This window comes from Schistosoma haematobium, chromosome 7 (genome assembly GCF_000699445.3).
Source record: "Schistosoma haematobium chromosome 7, whole genome shotgun sequence".
Classification (NCBI taxonomy): Eukaryota; Metazoa; Platyhelminthes; class Trematoda; order Strigeidida; family Schistosomatidae; genus Schistosoma; species Schistosoma haematobium.
The window spans coordinates 2725915-2742720 of NC_067202.1; the positions used below are offsets into that span (position 1 = coordinate 2725915).

The window sequence follows — 16806 nt, forward strand, 5'->3', positions numbered from 1 at the left end:
TTCGAGTCCCGGAGTAAACGTCAACACCGGGATGCAGATACAGCGGGTGACGAGTCCCAAATAGGGCAAAACGCCCACCATGGATTTCAATTCTAATCGCCATCTATTTTTGCTGATAATAAAGGTAGTAAGGCTCAGAGTAACGTAATTTTGATTATTTTCTTGATTAACTGGAACACAAGTTAGGGTCAGATGTTACCTTTTCTTCCACCTTCACTGATCAAACCATATTTATGAATCACTCGATAAATAAAGTTGGTTATGTGGCTGATTCTTTCATCTCGTTTACTTAACTACAATTTCCATGAAGTCTGGTAACCATGTTTGGTATCCTAAGTTGCCATATGAAATCAGTACAATAGAATCCAAATGATCAAATAAATATCAAAAGAGTCGAAATCATCATAACAGACAACATAATGAAAAAAAACTGACCATTTGTAGTACAGGTCGCAAAAGATGATGTGGAATCGCGCATACCAATGATACTGGAATTCTAAATCTAAAGAAAGATTACTAGTAAATACATTTACGTCATTATTGGTGGATTCTCATACATTGTCCTCTTTTGCCTTCTCAACTGAATATGACTTGTAGTTAACTTTCTATGGCCTGATATCCCATTGGAAAATCGATGCACAAAATCAAAGAATACTTGACAGTTACGATGTCATTACAACATACAATCACTACAATTCAGATTTTTCGAATGTCATATTATATGTTTAGGGCGGCCAAATCAAAATGTGGCATCAGTGCTTGAAGTCACTAACTTTTAGTCTTAGCCATGTTGATGGTAGATGCAGACTACTTGGTTGCGATCCGCGTAACCAATCATTGGAGACTTTGTGTGACATGGGTCAAAATCGATCACAACGGTGTAAATGTATACACTCTCTGTCTTCCATTAAACCGTGAGAACTAATTATTTCTTCCTGTACTATATCCTTATATGCAATCTTTCTTTTATATGTTACTGCCATTGAAGTAACTACTTCTAAGAATTCGATATTCATCTTGTTGTGTTAATGAGTTATGGCAACTTGGACCGATGTATCTGTGTGCCTGGTACTACAATGTAGCTGACTAACTGACATTATATAACTTATTTACTTACACCTGTTACTCACAATGGAGCATAGGCCGCCGACTAGCGTTCTCAAACCCACTCTGTCCTGGGCCTTCGTTTTTAGTTCCATCCTATTCTTGTTCATTTTTCTCATCTCTGTCTCCATTTCTCGGTGTATTGTGTTCTTTGGTCTTCCTCCCTTACTTTGGCCTTGAGGATTCCATGTGAGGGCTTGTATTTTGACACAGTTGGGTGGTTTCCTCAATGTGTGTCCTATCCACTTCCAACGCTTCTTCCTAATTTCCTCCTCCAATAGAATCTAGTTTATTCACTCCTACAGTAGGTTGTTGCTGATAATGTCTGTCTGGACAACGGATCCGAAGTATTTTACGCAGGCAACTGTTAATAAACACCTGTATCTTTCGGATGTTGGCTTTCGTAGTTCTCCAGCTTTCCGCTCCATACTGTGAAACTGTGTTGACATTTGTATTGAAAATCTTGATCTTGGTGTTGGTTGACCCACAGTTGTTTTGAGTTCGAGATGTTCTTCAATTGTAACTATGCTGCTCTTGCTCTTCCGATCCGCGCATTCACATCTGCATCAGATCCAACATGTTCATCAATGATGATGCCCAATTATGTAAAGGTTTTTACATCTCCCAAATCTTCTCTGTCAAGTGTGATTGGATTGGTGCATGCTGTGTTGTATCGGAGAATCTTGATTTTCCCTTTGTGTATATTGAAACCTGCTGCTGCTGAGACTGCTGCTACACTGACATTATATGCCATAATATAAATCTCCATAGAAACAATTAACCTGAACTAAATCTATTCACACAACAGTTTTCTATTTGATTTTTTTGTTTTTGCAAAAAACAGTTACAAACATCTCACTAACCTGATTCTCCTTTACCATATTGATAACTTTCTTTTTCACATAATACATTACATGTATGAGGTGGAGCTGTGAAGAATTAAATAAAATAGGATGATTGTTTTGAAAATCTAAGGTAATGTAAGTTTTTTCATCAGTATTAATACAATAAATGCGTTAAACATGAGAACTGAACACCCGTAGCCTTTGACCTAAAGGTCTAATCCACAAGACAGTGTGAAGTAATTTCGGGAGACGCAGTCCCACAGTAGTCGGTGACCAACAATAGGTTCATATACCATTCGTTCCATCAGGATTCTGGAACCCATATGCACCATTGGTTTGGAATCAGAGTTTTCGAACTCCCCTATGTGGATCCTCCATATCCACTAACTCAGTTAAAGCGTCGGACTTTCACGTTTCGTCCTCACAATTTCATAAACAACATCTTTGCAGTGAACAGGACTTTCCCGACAGTGGCAGTATACGCGTGACCATGTGAGAGCATTTGGACAGGGAGAAGTGATTCACCTGACCCTCGGTCGTACCAGGACAGTTGAGGCGCGTTCCATTCTTAATGGTTTCATCTGTATGCGAGTTTAATTTATCAAGTTTACTCCACGCACCAGCTTATGAATTGATGTTTTTGCACAGTACTCCTCTAATCTTTAATTACTAATAGCAATTATTTTCATGCAATCACTATAGCAGTCTCAGTACCTGAGTATCATCACAGAGTAATCCTTGACAGGTGTTAATGGTGAAGTACAATTTCGACGTGAGCTAGGAGGTTATACTGTAGTGGGTGCTACTTACAAGGATTATCCTATGTAGTGTGTGGCTGAATATGGCATCGAAGTTGCAATAATTGTGAAAACTTGCAGTGCATTCAAAGCATAGCGTTAGCATAGTGAAAGCTGTTATTCATGTTCTAGGCTCAACAGGCAGGGGTAGACAGGAAGAAGGACCGATAAAGACTTCAGACCACTCATATCGGTGGAACGTCATTGGTTTGTCACAGTGCCAAGATTGTATAAATCGTATTTCGATTGGTGAATAAGTCACATAATAATTAGCTTGACTTAAAATCACGATAAAATATTCTCCATATTGTTGAAAATAACATTTTGTGAAATCAAAAATTCAAGAAGGTGGATGCGCACTACTAAGGAGTCCCATACTAGGACGAAACGGCCGTCCAGTGCTTCCAGGTTTTCCATGGTGGTCTAGCTTTAATTGACTCATGATTTCTCAACTATTGAAAGTTCAAAAAGTTTATCTGCAAGACTATAATTTGTGGACGAACCAATCAGATATAAGATAAAAGGTTCTGGATTTAGGCGCGAAATTCATTCAACCATTTGGCATGAAAACTCTAAATTTACTTCTTACCCTAAACATCGACTACAAATGTTAATCCTAATTCCTTCAACATGTTTATAACCCTCATTTAGCCGTGGTATGTAGGCGAACATTCTGAAGGTCATTTGAGTATCACTCAAAGGTCGTTCATCACTCGACTGGTTATCATATTTGGCATATTTGTATCCTAATGAAAACTGTCACAATATAACACACATTTACATTGAATACATGGTATGTCAGGTATATGTGACCTGTCAGATAATTTGACAGTGTTTCTTAAAACGAAACATCAATTGTCAATGTTTATTACATAATATTATCAATACAATATACATAAATGTTATAAGCAAAGATGGATAGTGGCTAGCAGTGGAATCCAGGACACGCATTTCGTCCTGTTTGGGACTCGTCAGCTCGATGTACCTGCATCTCAGAGTTGATGTTCACTCTGGGACTCGAACTCAGTACAGTTCACTTCAAACGCCATCGCGTTATCCACTTAGCTACTGAGCCCTGATAGCCACTTGCTTGTGCAATGGGGTGAATTTGAATTCACTTGATATTGTTTTACTTGAATCTTCCCATTGATGTTTTAGGACTCTTTTATAAGAGACTGATCAATTTCAGTCCTAAAACATCAATGGGAAGATTCACGTAAAACAATATCAAGTGAATTATACATAAATGTGTTTATATTATCATAAAAATAATGTTGAATGTTACTTACAATCTTTTCCAGGTGGTCCAATTGGACCAGGAGGACCTAGAATGAAAACAATGAAATAATAATGATGATTTTGTCAAATCTCTCTGGGCGGAATCATGTATATACACTACCGAGGAGTCCCATACTAGAACGAAACGGCCATTTAGTACTTTCAGGTTTTCCATCGTCGTCTAGTTTTAAATGATTCATGATATCAACTACTGAAATTACTATAATCTTCACAAAAACTCCTTCCCATATTATAAGAATATTTGTCAGGAGTATTAGTCCAATAGGACAAAAACATTTGATAAACCAGTGTACTTCTCTATGGTTAGTTTCTTTCTAATACTAAGTAACATGCATAAAGTAAAAAGAGTTCACTGTGAGACTATAATTTATGAACGAACCTATCAGACCCAATGATAACAAGTCTCAGATTTTGTTGCAAACTTTATTCATCCATCCGGATAGATAGTGGTCTTGGCAGTTTAGCTGATATCAGTTCATGATGAAAACTGTAAATCTAGTTCCTAACCCTAACCATCGATTGTAAATCAAAATTTTAATTCCTTACACTGCTTTATCATCATCATTTATTCTCAGCTGATAGGTGAACATTCTCAGGATCATTTTAACGTCACTTTAAAGTCGTCCACAAAGTATAATCTCACCGAGGTCGCTTCAAATGACTTCATCTTGGAGTTTTTCTCATTAAGTAGATCTATAGTGAACACGAACATAATTGGGGATAATCGAATGTATTTGAGTACAGAATCACTTAGTAAAATCTGAGAACCATACAGTACATAGTTTATTTGTAAACTATCAATCAATCGTCTCAAACTTCATTGTTCTTTCATTTCCACGCCAATCATTCTCTGTTCTCATTCTCTTTTCTTCAATCTTCTTAATCATCTACCACCAAATATTTCGATTGATTATCCATACTACTTATAACTATCAATATCAGTAGCACATATAAATCATTATTATAAAATAAAATAAACTGCGAATTACATAACAATAATAGAACTTTATTTAGATCATTTCAATGAATCTTTCAGAATGAATATCCCAAACTATTCACAGTAAAGAATGTTTAACTTTTTTAAAAAAGGCAGTCGATTTTTCCCTAATGCCCCTCACATCACTATTGAAACTACATCTTATTGCATTCCTTTTGTTCAAAGTTTGGAATGTTTGAATTTATCTTTGAATTCAATTTTGCCGGGAATAAGAATGCGGAACATTTAAATTTGAAGGAATTAAAGATTGAATAGAACAAATTTTAGTGAGAGATGAAAAGAAGGAGTGTGTGTGTGTGAAAGAGAGAGATAGTGGAAAAGAAATACTTTGAATTAATGATTATAAAATAAATGATGGCAATAGTTGTAAGTAACTCATGGAAGACAATGGTGAACAGAGGTGTAATTTTGTGGACTGATTAATGTTAGACATTAACACCTTCGGATGCTGGCCAGCTTAGTGGTCTAGAGGTTAAGCGTTCACGCGTGAGACCGAAAAATTCTGTATTAGAATCCTGCGGGCGGTATCGCGGATGTGCACTGCTGAGAAGTCCATACCAGGACGAAACGGTCATCCAGTGCTTGCAGGTCTTTCATGGTAATTTAGCTTTAATTGATTCACGAATTCAACTATTAAATTACTAAAGTCTCCATAAAGACCCCCGCCCCGTTCTGATAATATTTGTCATTTAATAGCCAACGTCAACGCACAACCTGGCATATATGATCGGTGAACCTGTTATTATGATCGGCTTTCTATGTCTACACGAACGGCACATTAATTTGCTTTAGATGAATATCTCCACTAGATTCCCTCTCAATGTCTATATTGACTCAGGTCAAGAACACGTGGTTAGCCTGATTAGAATATAAGTAGATTCTACACCAAAAACCGACAACAAACCGATATAATCCAAAATCAGTCAACAATAATCATAAGGATAGGAGAGTATACAACTCATTTAACTCTTGTTGGACTACATACTAGTCCGACTAAGGAAACAACTAATCATTATCATACTCACTTATAAATCAGGCCTAAATTACTATATTATATTATTGCAACAAGATGAACTAAACAAGAGATGGTTATTGATTATGACTGGAATTTTGGATACGTTATTAGTCCTATTTGAGACTCATCAGTTGAATAGGACGAAATGTGTGTCCTGAATTTCATTGCTATCCATTAACCATCTCTGCTTATACTGCTTATGGCTTAATAGCGACATTGAAGCAATTCTCATTGGATATAGATATGTCGAACGAGACTGACCAATTGTAATGCTGAACATCAATGAAAGAATTAAAAAAACAGACTTCAAAAGCATTTATACATTTATTGTTGTTTACTGTATAGATTTTGCTTATAGCAACGCTTACGCTTAGAAAAGGTTTGTTTGTGTATTGTTCGGTCCTGATTATTTGATTTACAGTTTAAGGATACATATTGGAAATTTAGCGTGCTGAGTTCGACCACTGGTGATTAGATTATTACTTACTTAGTTACTTACTTACTACCTTACGCCTGTTACATCTTGTGGAAGAGAATAGGCCGCCCACCAGCAATCTCTATCCAACCGTGTCCTGGGTATGGCGAAAGCCGAGTTCCTTCGGAAGTCAAGAGGCCGATGCTCCTTCTAACAATCAGAGTAACAATTTTTATAGATACATGGGACATCTGGATAATGTGGTTGGATTGTGAATGAACATTGTTAAATCGTTCTGCACTAGGACGACACAACCGTCTAGTGCTTGTTTATTGCAAATGATAGTCTAAATGAGATTACTTTGTGATGTCAAATATATTCGAAAACTTCTATAAACATGTATTGACAAAATACTTTGTATTGAATACTTTATATTGCACTGAATACATAATTCACTTTCTCCTGGTGATCGACTGGATCATGAAGACGTCAACAACTGGGGGAAAGCATGGGATACAGTGGACAGTTAGGATGAGGCTGGACGGTCTAGACTTTGCAGATGATCTGGGTCTTCTATCTCACACGCAAGAACAAATGCAGGAGAAAGCGACCAGTGTAGCTGCAGCCTCAGCAGCAGCAGGTTTCAATATACACAAAGGTAAAAGCAAGATTCTCCGACACAACAAAGCATGCACCAATCCAGTCACACTTGACAGAGAAGATTTGGAAGATGTAATAAGCTTTACATATTTAGGCAGCATCATTAATGAACATGTTGGATCTGATGCACATGTGAATGCGCGGATCGGAAGAGCAAGAGCAGCATAGTTACAATTGAAGAACATCTCGAACTCAAAACACCTGACTGCCGACCAACATCAACGTCACAATTTTCATCGCAAATATCAAAACAGTAATACCATATGTAGCGGAAACTTGAAGAACTACGAAAACCATCATCCAGAAGATACAGGTGTTTATTAACAGTTGCCTGCGTAAAATACTTCGGATCCGTTGTCCAGACAGACATTATCAGCAACAACCTACTGTAGGAGTGAATAAACTAGATTCTATTGGAGGAGGAAATTAGGAAGAAGCGTTGGAAGTGGATAGGAAACATATTGCGGAAAGTGCCCAACTGGGTCACAGCACAAGCCCTCATCACTTGGAATCCTCAAGACCAAAGGAGACGAGTAAGATCAAAGAACACAATACACCGAGAAATGGAGACAGAGATGAGAAGAATGAACAAGAATTGGGTAGAACTAGGACAGAAGGCCCATGACAGAGTGGACTGGAGAATGCTGGTCGGTGGCCTATGCTACATTGGAAGTAACAGGCATAAGTTAGTAAGTAAGTAATACATAATTCAGTGAAGCAGAACATAACTTTGGACAATCAATGTATTTCAGTACAGAATTATTTACTAAAATGTTAAAACCATACGTTCAATGCTTTATTTGCAAATTATCCATCAACTTGCTCAAACTTCATTGTCTCTTCATTTCCATAACCATTATTCTCTGTTCTCGTTCATTTCAATTTAACCTTCCTAACCTTTTGTTGTCAAGTATTCCATTACTGACTGGTGTGATATACTACTTATATCTACATCATAAGTAGCATATAACACAATAATATTGATTAATGCAATTATTATTTTTATACTATCATTATCATAATTAGCTTAAATTTCCTAAAGTATCATTTAATCAAACTCACCTTTTGGACCTTGAAGACCAATTAATCCACGTAGACCAGGTGGTCCTTGAGGTCCTGTTTCACCTGTGTGTTGTTTTTTTGGAAAAAGAAGCACAATATTAAAATGAATAGAATGATGTTTAATATTTTCTTAAATAATTATGAATAACTTCCATGATTGAGATTGATTCCCCTAACGACAACAACAACAACAACAAAAAATCAATTACCAACTCTCATAGCAACTTATTTTAGTTCCTATCCCATAGTGTATTACAAGAAGCTTTGTTTTGAGTTTCAATTTGACGTAAGAAAAAAGAAAAATCATTTAGCGTCAGAAGGGGTTTTGTGGAGATTTAAGTCAGTTGAATAGTTGAAATCATAAGCCAATTGAAGCTAGATCACCATGGAAAACTTGAAAGCACAGGACGTCCATTTCGTCCTATTGTGGAACTCCTCAGCAGTGCACATACACGATCCAACGGTGTTGGATGTCGGCTTAGTCATCTAATGGTTTAGCACTCGCACGCGAGACTGGTAGGTCCTAAGTTCGAATCTTGCGGGGGGCGGGATCGTGGATGCGCACTACCACTGAGGAATCCTACAATAGGATGAAACGGCCGTTCAGTGCTTTCAAGTTTTTCATGGTGGTTTAGCTTCAACTGACTAATGATTTCAACTATTGAAACACTTAAAGTGTAAATTGTAGGTAGTCGATAGGAAACCCTAAACGATCTAGGTTTCTTGTCATATGGCACTCTTCAGCAAGATGTACTGAATTGATAGGGATGGATCAACGCTAAAAAGAACTTGATGTAGATGATTTTAGTTATCACTCATTGATCAATCGATTGTTGAAACAAACATCTATTTACTAATTTCTTTCACAAATACCAGGTATTTCAAAAAGCTTCTTTCACAAAACACTAAAAGCAAAAAAAGGAAAGAAAAAAGGTGAAAAAGAAAGATCTGGATCTGTACAACTTTTCATGTATAGGAATGCAGGTTATTGACTAGGTTGACTTTAACAACACGTTCGTCATAGAGTATAGAGTATTATAGAAATTTTATACCTTTGCTTGTGTGAATAGATTTTGATGTGTTTAAGTCTTGTCTTATCAGAAGATATATAAGAATTAAGATACGAATGAAGGGGATGGTTAGTATCTGATAAAATGACACCTGCCAGGAGTTTGCAAGACTTTAACTGTCTATCCATAACCATATGAATAATGATCTCAAAAGATTCATCACACACCTTGCTAACTGCCTTCAACACTCTCCGCAATACAGCAAAGTCTTTTCTCAAAAGCCCGGGAAAGAATAATGGAGAACAGTAAATAATAATAGGTAGTATGCAAGAATTGACAAATTGTAAGATTAAATGACGAGTATTCCCAAGAGCATGCAATCTCTTTATGTAGTAAGTCAGACGGAAAACCTTCTTTGATAACAATAAAACGTGAGAAGACCAAGAGAGATCAGAGGAAAAGGTAACACCAAGATAATCGATTTTCGACAGTGTGTTTATCAAAGAGTCCCCAATGGTACAAGCATTATGGGATCTCAAAATGATGTTTAGATTCTGTTCATGTCTCATGCTAAAGTTAACAGCTTGACATTTGGACGGATTAAGTATGAAACCATTACCAACAGACCAACAACCAATACGAGACAAAACCTCATTCATTTTTATGGGATGTAAAGAGGAAGAGATAGGTATACATACAGTGAAATCATTCACATATATCACAAAAGTGTTTTCTGTGGAAGATGACAGATCATGCGGAAAAAAAAGGAGAAAAGAAGAGATGAAAGAACAGTTTTTTGTGGTACGACTTCATGAGATAGATAGAGACGTTGAACACTTTCCTTCAAACACAATGTACTGTTCTCTTTCAGAGAGGTAGGAACATAACCGATTGATAACCAGTAACATTAAACATACTACATAGTAATAGTGTGAGTGGAGAGACTAGAGTTTAGAGACGACCTTTGAGTGACGGTTAACTGACCATGAGAGTGTCCACGTAGAAACTATGACCAAATGATGGATATAAACCAGTGTGAGGAATCTAAATTATGATTTACAGTTGATGATTAATGTTGGGAATTAGATTTAGAGTTTTCATTATAAACTGATATCAGCTATAATACCAAAAATCTATTTAACCAAATGGATGAATGAATTTCCTGCCAAAATTTTTTTTACTTACTTTAACACAGATATTGGTACAAGGAGGCACCAAATACATATGCACCACACAAATCTCATTTGATATGAGTGAGGGCTGTTATACTGCCCGGGTGCCCAAACCGAAGCACGTGTTTTTCTCAGGGGGCCACACACGGAGCCTCTGACTTGAAGGTCTGATCCACAAGGCAGTGAAGCAACGTAAGGAGATGCAGTCCTATGGTAGCCGGTGACCAACGATCGGTTCATCCGCCATTTGCTCCTTCAGGATCGTGGAGCCCGTGTGCACCAATGGTTTGGAATCAGGGTTTTCCAACTCCCCTAGGTAGACTCTCCATGTCCATTAACCCGGTTAAAGCACCGGACTTTCGTTTTTCTTCCTCTCAATTTCGTAAACAACATCTGTGGTGAGGGATGCAAGCGAGCCGGACTTCCCTGGCAGAGGCTATATAGTCGTGACCATGTGAGAGCATTTCGAGAGGGAGAACGAACTCTCCCCACTCTCGGCGGTACCAGGGCATTTGGGGGCCATCTTTTATCTGATTGGTTTCTCCATAAATTATAGTCTCGCCCATTTTCATATTAGTTGATACGAGATTCAAAAATTAGTAAGCAAGTAGTATTTTATATTGTAATGAAAAAGTTTTAAAGAAATTGATCAATAAAATAAAACCTATTTACACTTGATACCTTGAAGTCCTCGTTCACCTGGCGTACCGGGTTGACCTGGTGGTCCAGGTGGTCCTGGAATAGTGGAAAAAAATAAAATTTATCAACTTAGATTTTATAAATACAAGGAATTCGTGGAGGTTGTAGCAGTTTTGCCGTTTGAATCATGAACTGATCTTAGTTAGACCACTAGAGAAAACCTGAAAACAGTAGAAAGCTGTTTCGTCCTATTGTGAAACTCCTTAGCAGTGCGCATCCACGACCCCAATCAAGGAATTCGAACCTAGGGCCTTCGGTCTCGCTTGAGAACGCCTAACATCTAGATCACCGAGCCGGCATCCAGCGATGTTAATGTCTAACCTCAACCGATCCACGAAATTTTGCGACCATCTCCCATTGCAATGAGGTAGATATCCATTTCTACCCGACACGGATGAGCTACACTCTTCACAGCTTCTCACTAGAACTCCGAAATGTCCCTCATGAAGCTACTCACTAATGAACACATGGTAATTATCAGTTTAGGAGTTGTAGAGATTATTAAGTTTTTGATTGAAATCATGAACCGATTGATGTTAGACCACCATTGAAAACCTGAAAGGATGAAATGGCCATTTCTTTCTGACATGAAAATTTTCAGCAGTATTAATCTAAAACCCTTCAAGTGGGACTCGAACGCAGACCTTTCGGTCTTGTACTCAAACGCTTAATCATTAAACCATTGCTCCTGATGTCAAATGGTCTACATTCTTAAGTCTTCGATTTATACCTGTTATCTGGTTATCTGGATTCAGTAGCTCAGAAATTTACACATTGGGCATCTCAGTGTGAATACAAACATGAAAGCGTAGGTTCATACAGCTGAAGAGCCCGAAATAATAATAAAAATAATAAACATTTAACTATCCATCTTTACATAACTAATATGATGGAACTTTTATAACTGTTTAATTGACCAATTGTTTTATGATATGTGAAATGACTCTGACGATGGTATACGTTGTGCATTGAATAAACACAGATCTATAAAATAATCAGATCATAGAAAGGTAACCAATGGAAAAATGGAAAACTGTTTGAACAATTCGAGGTTCATTTCTGTCCTTGACAATACTTTCCAGTTGTCATCAGTTACTTATCATCCTTTTGATGTTTGCTTCTAATTCTCTACGCAGTGTATACTTCGGCCTTTCTTTTTACCGTTTCCCTTCCGAATACCAGGTAAGCGCTTGCCTCATGATACAGTTTGGTGATTTACGTAATGTATATCCTATCCGCTTTCAGCGTTTTCTCTTAATTTACTCTTCGTTTGAAAGCTAGTTTGTTTTCATTAAATATCGCTAACTTTATAATTTACTTACTTACTTACTTATGCCTGTTACTTCCTTTGGAACATAACGTCGCCGTCCAGCATCTCCAACACACTCTATGCTGAGTCTTGCATTTTAGTCCTATCTAATTGTGGTTCATTCTTCTCATGTCTATCTCCATCTCCCGACGTAATGTGTTCTTTGGCCTTCCTCCCTTACTTTGGCATTAAGGATTCCATGTGAGGGCTTGTCTTGTGACGCAGTTCGGTGCTTTCCTCAATGTGTGTCCTATCCACTTCCAACGCTTCTTCCTGATCTCCTCCTCCTCGAAGATCTGGCTTGTTCTCTCCCAGATCAGGTTGTTGCTGATAGTGTCTGTCTGGACAACGGATCCGAAGTATTTTGCATAAACAGCTATTAATAAACATTTGTATCTTCTGGATGATGGTTTTCGTAGTTCTTCAAGTTTCCGCTACATATAGTATAACTGTTTTGATATTTGTAATGAAAACTGTGACGTTGATGTTGGTCGGCAGTCAGGTGTTTTGAGTTCGAGATGTTCTTCAGTTGTGGATATGCTGCTATTGGTTTACCGATCCGTACTTTATGATTTGTTACATACGAACACTGATGATCTTCAAAATTCAAACTAGTAATTATATAAGCTATTTGAATTCAGTAGATCAATGAATAAATTGTCTTTAATATTTGTGTTGAAAGGTACGACATTTGAGTTCTAGTTTAATTATCAACAGTCAGAAATTGTTTTATCCGGCTAACATGTTTTAAGTAGGATGAAATGTTTATAATGAATTCCGTTTTGATAGAGTTTTATTCTCTGACCTAGATGGTTTGGTCGTGGAGCTTTTATCTACCTGATATTCATGTAGACGTTTGTACTGATCATGTCGTTCGGAAGAACAATGAAAGTTCCATGACCAAGCCATCCATTTCGGAGAACAAACCTCTATCAACATCATCCACCTGAGCTCTAAATCGTCTCTCCGCCCCCCCCATCATGGATTCCATTGATAACCAAAACCAGTCCACTGTGAAATCATTCAAACATTTCGCCTAGGCAACTGATCCAAACTTCTTTACTGGAGTTCAGGGAATCAACTATCCTACAGTATATAATTCTATTCCGCTAAACAAGAAATATCACTACAAATTGTATAAATATCTTTATTATATCAACATTTTAAGAGAAGAATTAAAATACCTTATTACATTCGGTTAATATAGTTTAACTTACCAATAGGCCCTTGTGGTCCTGGTGGTCCCGGTTTCCCTGGTTCACCAGGGGGTCCTACATAATTCAATAAGAATAATAAATCGTTTTAGAAAAAAGCAAAACAATAGATGAATGAGAAACCACTTTGAGCAGTTAAGAAAACCATATTCCAAGCAAAGTGACGTCTTATCATGTATCAAATTATGATTGGAAACAAAGAACCGAAAGACGTTTTACACTAGGAATCAAGGTAATAGAAAAAAATAGACTGTAGTAAGTACATTCCATTACTGTATTACTTATCTGCTCGCTGTAATTTAGACACTTGATCCACCATGTAATTTTCTGTATGAGTCTGATTGAGCACATGTCAATTTTCAATCTATTCTCCCATTGGTTGTAATACACACAGACAATCAATAATTTATCCATACTTGATGAACACTCATAAATATATATGGGTTTTTAACACACACACACACACACACTCTTGGTTTCCCTGTGTGCTTGGTTCCAGTACGCTTGCGGATTTTACAAATCTTTAACAATAAACTATCTCTATAACTGGTATTCAGGCTTTTGAATAACCTCGAGTAAATCCATAATTCTACTATGAGATTTAGCCTGCATTAAATACTCAGTTAACAAGATACTAACTCTACAGATCATTGTGGAACAATCAATTGAATGGAGTTCATCACTCTACATCAAATTCATTGACTACGAAAAGGCATTTGATAGCGTGGACAGAACAACACTATGGAAACTTCTTCGACACTACGGCGTGCCTCAGAAGATAGTCAATATCATACAGAACTCATATGATGGATTACACTGCAAAATCGTGCGTGGAGGACAGTTGATAAAGTCGTTCGAAATGAAGAGCGGTGTCAGTCAAGGTTGCTTACTCTCACACTTTCTCTTTCTCCTGGTGATCGACTGGATCATGAAAACGTCAACATCTGAAGGGAAGCACCGGATACAATGAACATCTAGGATGCAGCTGGACGATCTAGACTTCGTAGATGATCTGGCCCTTCTATCCCAAACGCAACAACAAATGCAGGAGAAGACAAACTGTATGGCAGCAGCCTCAGCAACAGTAGGTCTCAATATACACAAAGGTAAAAGCAGGATTCTCCGATACAACAAAGCATGCACCAATCCAATCACAATTGACAGAGAAGATTTGGAAGATGTAAAAACTTTACATATTTAGGCAGCATCATTAATGAACATGTTGGATCTGATGCACGTGTGAAAGCTCAGATCGGTGAAACAAGCGAAGTGTATTTACAACTGAAGAACATCTCGAACTCAAAACAACTGTCTGTCAACCAACGCCAATGTCAGGATTTTCAATACGAATGTCAACACAGTTTCACTGTATGGGGCGGAAACCTGGAGAACTACGAAAGCCGTCATCCAGAAGATACAGGTGATGATTAACAGTTGTCTAAGAAAAATACTTCGGATCCGTTGGCCGGACAGATACTATTAGCAACAACCAACTATGGGAGAGAATAAACCAGATCCCAGTGGAGGAGGAGATCAGGAAGAAGCGTTGGAAGTGGATAGGACACACATTGATGAAAGCACCGAACTGCGTCACAAGACAAGCCCTCACATGGAATCCTCAAGGCCAAAGTAAGGGAGGAAGACCAAAGAACACATTACGTCGGGAGATGGAGATAGACATGAGAAGAATGAACAAAAATTGGATGGAATTAGAAAGGAAGGCCCATGACAGAGTGGGTTGGAGAGTGGTGGTCGGCGGTCTATGCTCCATTGGGGGTAACAGGCGTAAGTAAGTAAGTAAGTAGCAAGATACTATTTATTGGAATCAGATATGGGGGAAATTCGCCTATACAACACCACGAACATAATGAAATAGCAAACGTACATGATTCTATATTTTGTTACATACAACTTGTCTAATAAACACAGTTGGTTAGCGACTGGCAATGAAATCCAGGACGTGCGTTTCGTCCTATTCAGAACTCATTAATTGGATGTACCTGCATCTCAGAGTTGATGTTTACTTCGAGACTCGAACCCAATGCCGTTCGCTTCAAACGCCGTTGCACACAAACTAGAGGATATCAGAACTCTATCAATATATGAAGTAACGATACCACTAACAGTGACTTATCAACTGGACCAATGACGCATAAACGAAGTATGAGCAGTCTACAGTTATTATCCATCATGCTTCCTGTCTAGACCTCCCCATTCAATCCACAACACAAATCTCAGCCTATGTGATATGAATCATTTCTATCAAACATACTGGGTTTATACACACCAGCAAAACAGACCACATCGTACCATTAAATACAAAATACACATTTGTACAAGATCTAGACAAATGTGGTTGTGAATGTGGGAGACTGTAATGAATAGACTGGACATAAATGAAGAACAGTCAATCGGATCATAATCATCTATAAGTCAAAATAAGCCTTATAAAAGGAGGAACATGAATATGCACAACTAAACTGCGTAACAATAATACAATAAACAGAAACAAGTATCGTATCCGTTCAGAAATAGTTCACAAACGTCATCATTCATTATTCTCATCGGGATATAACAAGATGTATTTGTAATTATAATAAGAACTGATGATCTCTGAACGATTTATCACGTCTAGTTACGGTCACAAACTAACAAGTCTCTATAGTTCAACATGATTTAACCGGTACTCATAGTCCATTTCTCACACAGTGATGTTGTGTAACAACAACAACAGTAACAACAGCAGAAATCTCATTAAACAGATTATACATTGAATCTTCATTGAATGTGATTACGTTTTTATCAACATAGTTAACAGTATACCAACTAGTTGTACATCATAATATACATTGAACACTATGAACTTAGTATATAAATCAGACTGATAATCATGAACAATTACTCTGCATTGATTAATTAATTAATCGATTACACTTTGATGGATGAATATGTGTTTTGTATGTTTCACTAATCATAGCAACAATTTCTAATCAAGTTCGGTTGGCAACTAACAGTGGAATTTCGAACGTCACCTTTAAAATGAGGACAACATCAATATAAGCAAACAATATTGTTCTCAGTTAGATCTTTATCAGATTTCACTCAAACAATATACAATAATGTAGTGATATAGATCTGTGAAAGTATTTAGTTGGATGGAGAGTCCGGGTGAGCGATTTATACTCTTCCATGAGCGGTAGAAGGCCTA

The 16806-nt window shown here is 37.4% G+C and overlaps 1 protein-coding gene across 1 annotated transcript in view; it reads right to left on the minus strand.

Moving 5' to 3' along the window:
* COL1A1_2 (collagen, type I, alpha 1) overlaps positions 1-16806 on the minus strand; it is a 42523-nt gene that overhangs the window by 2266 nt on the left and 23451 nt on the right. Inside the window, exons 4-8 of the mRNA XM_012942925.3 lie at positions 13602-13655; positions 11058-11111; positions 8195-8257; positions 4036-4071; positions 1968-2033 (exon numbers count right to left, since the gene is read on the minus strand). Coding sequence (XP_012798379.2) covers positions 1968-2033; positions 4036-4071; positions 8195-8257; positions 11058-11111; positions 13602-13655 — 273 coding nt within the window. The remainder of the gene's footprint in view (positions 1-1967; positions 2034-4035; positions 4072-8194; positions 8258-11057; positions 11112-13601; positions 13656-16806) is intronic.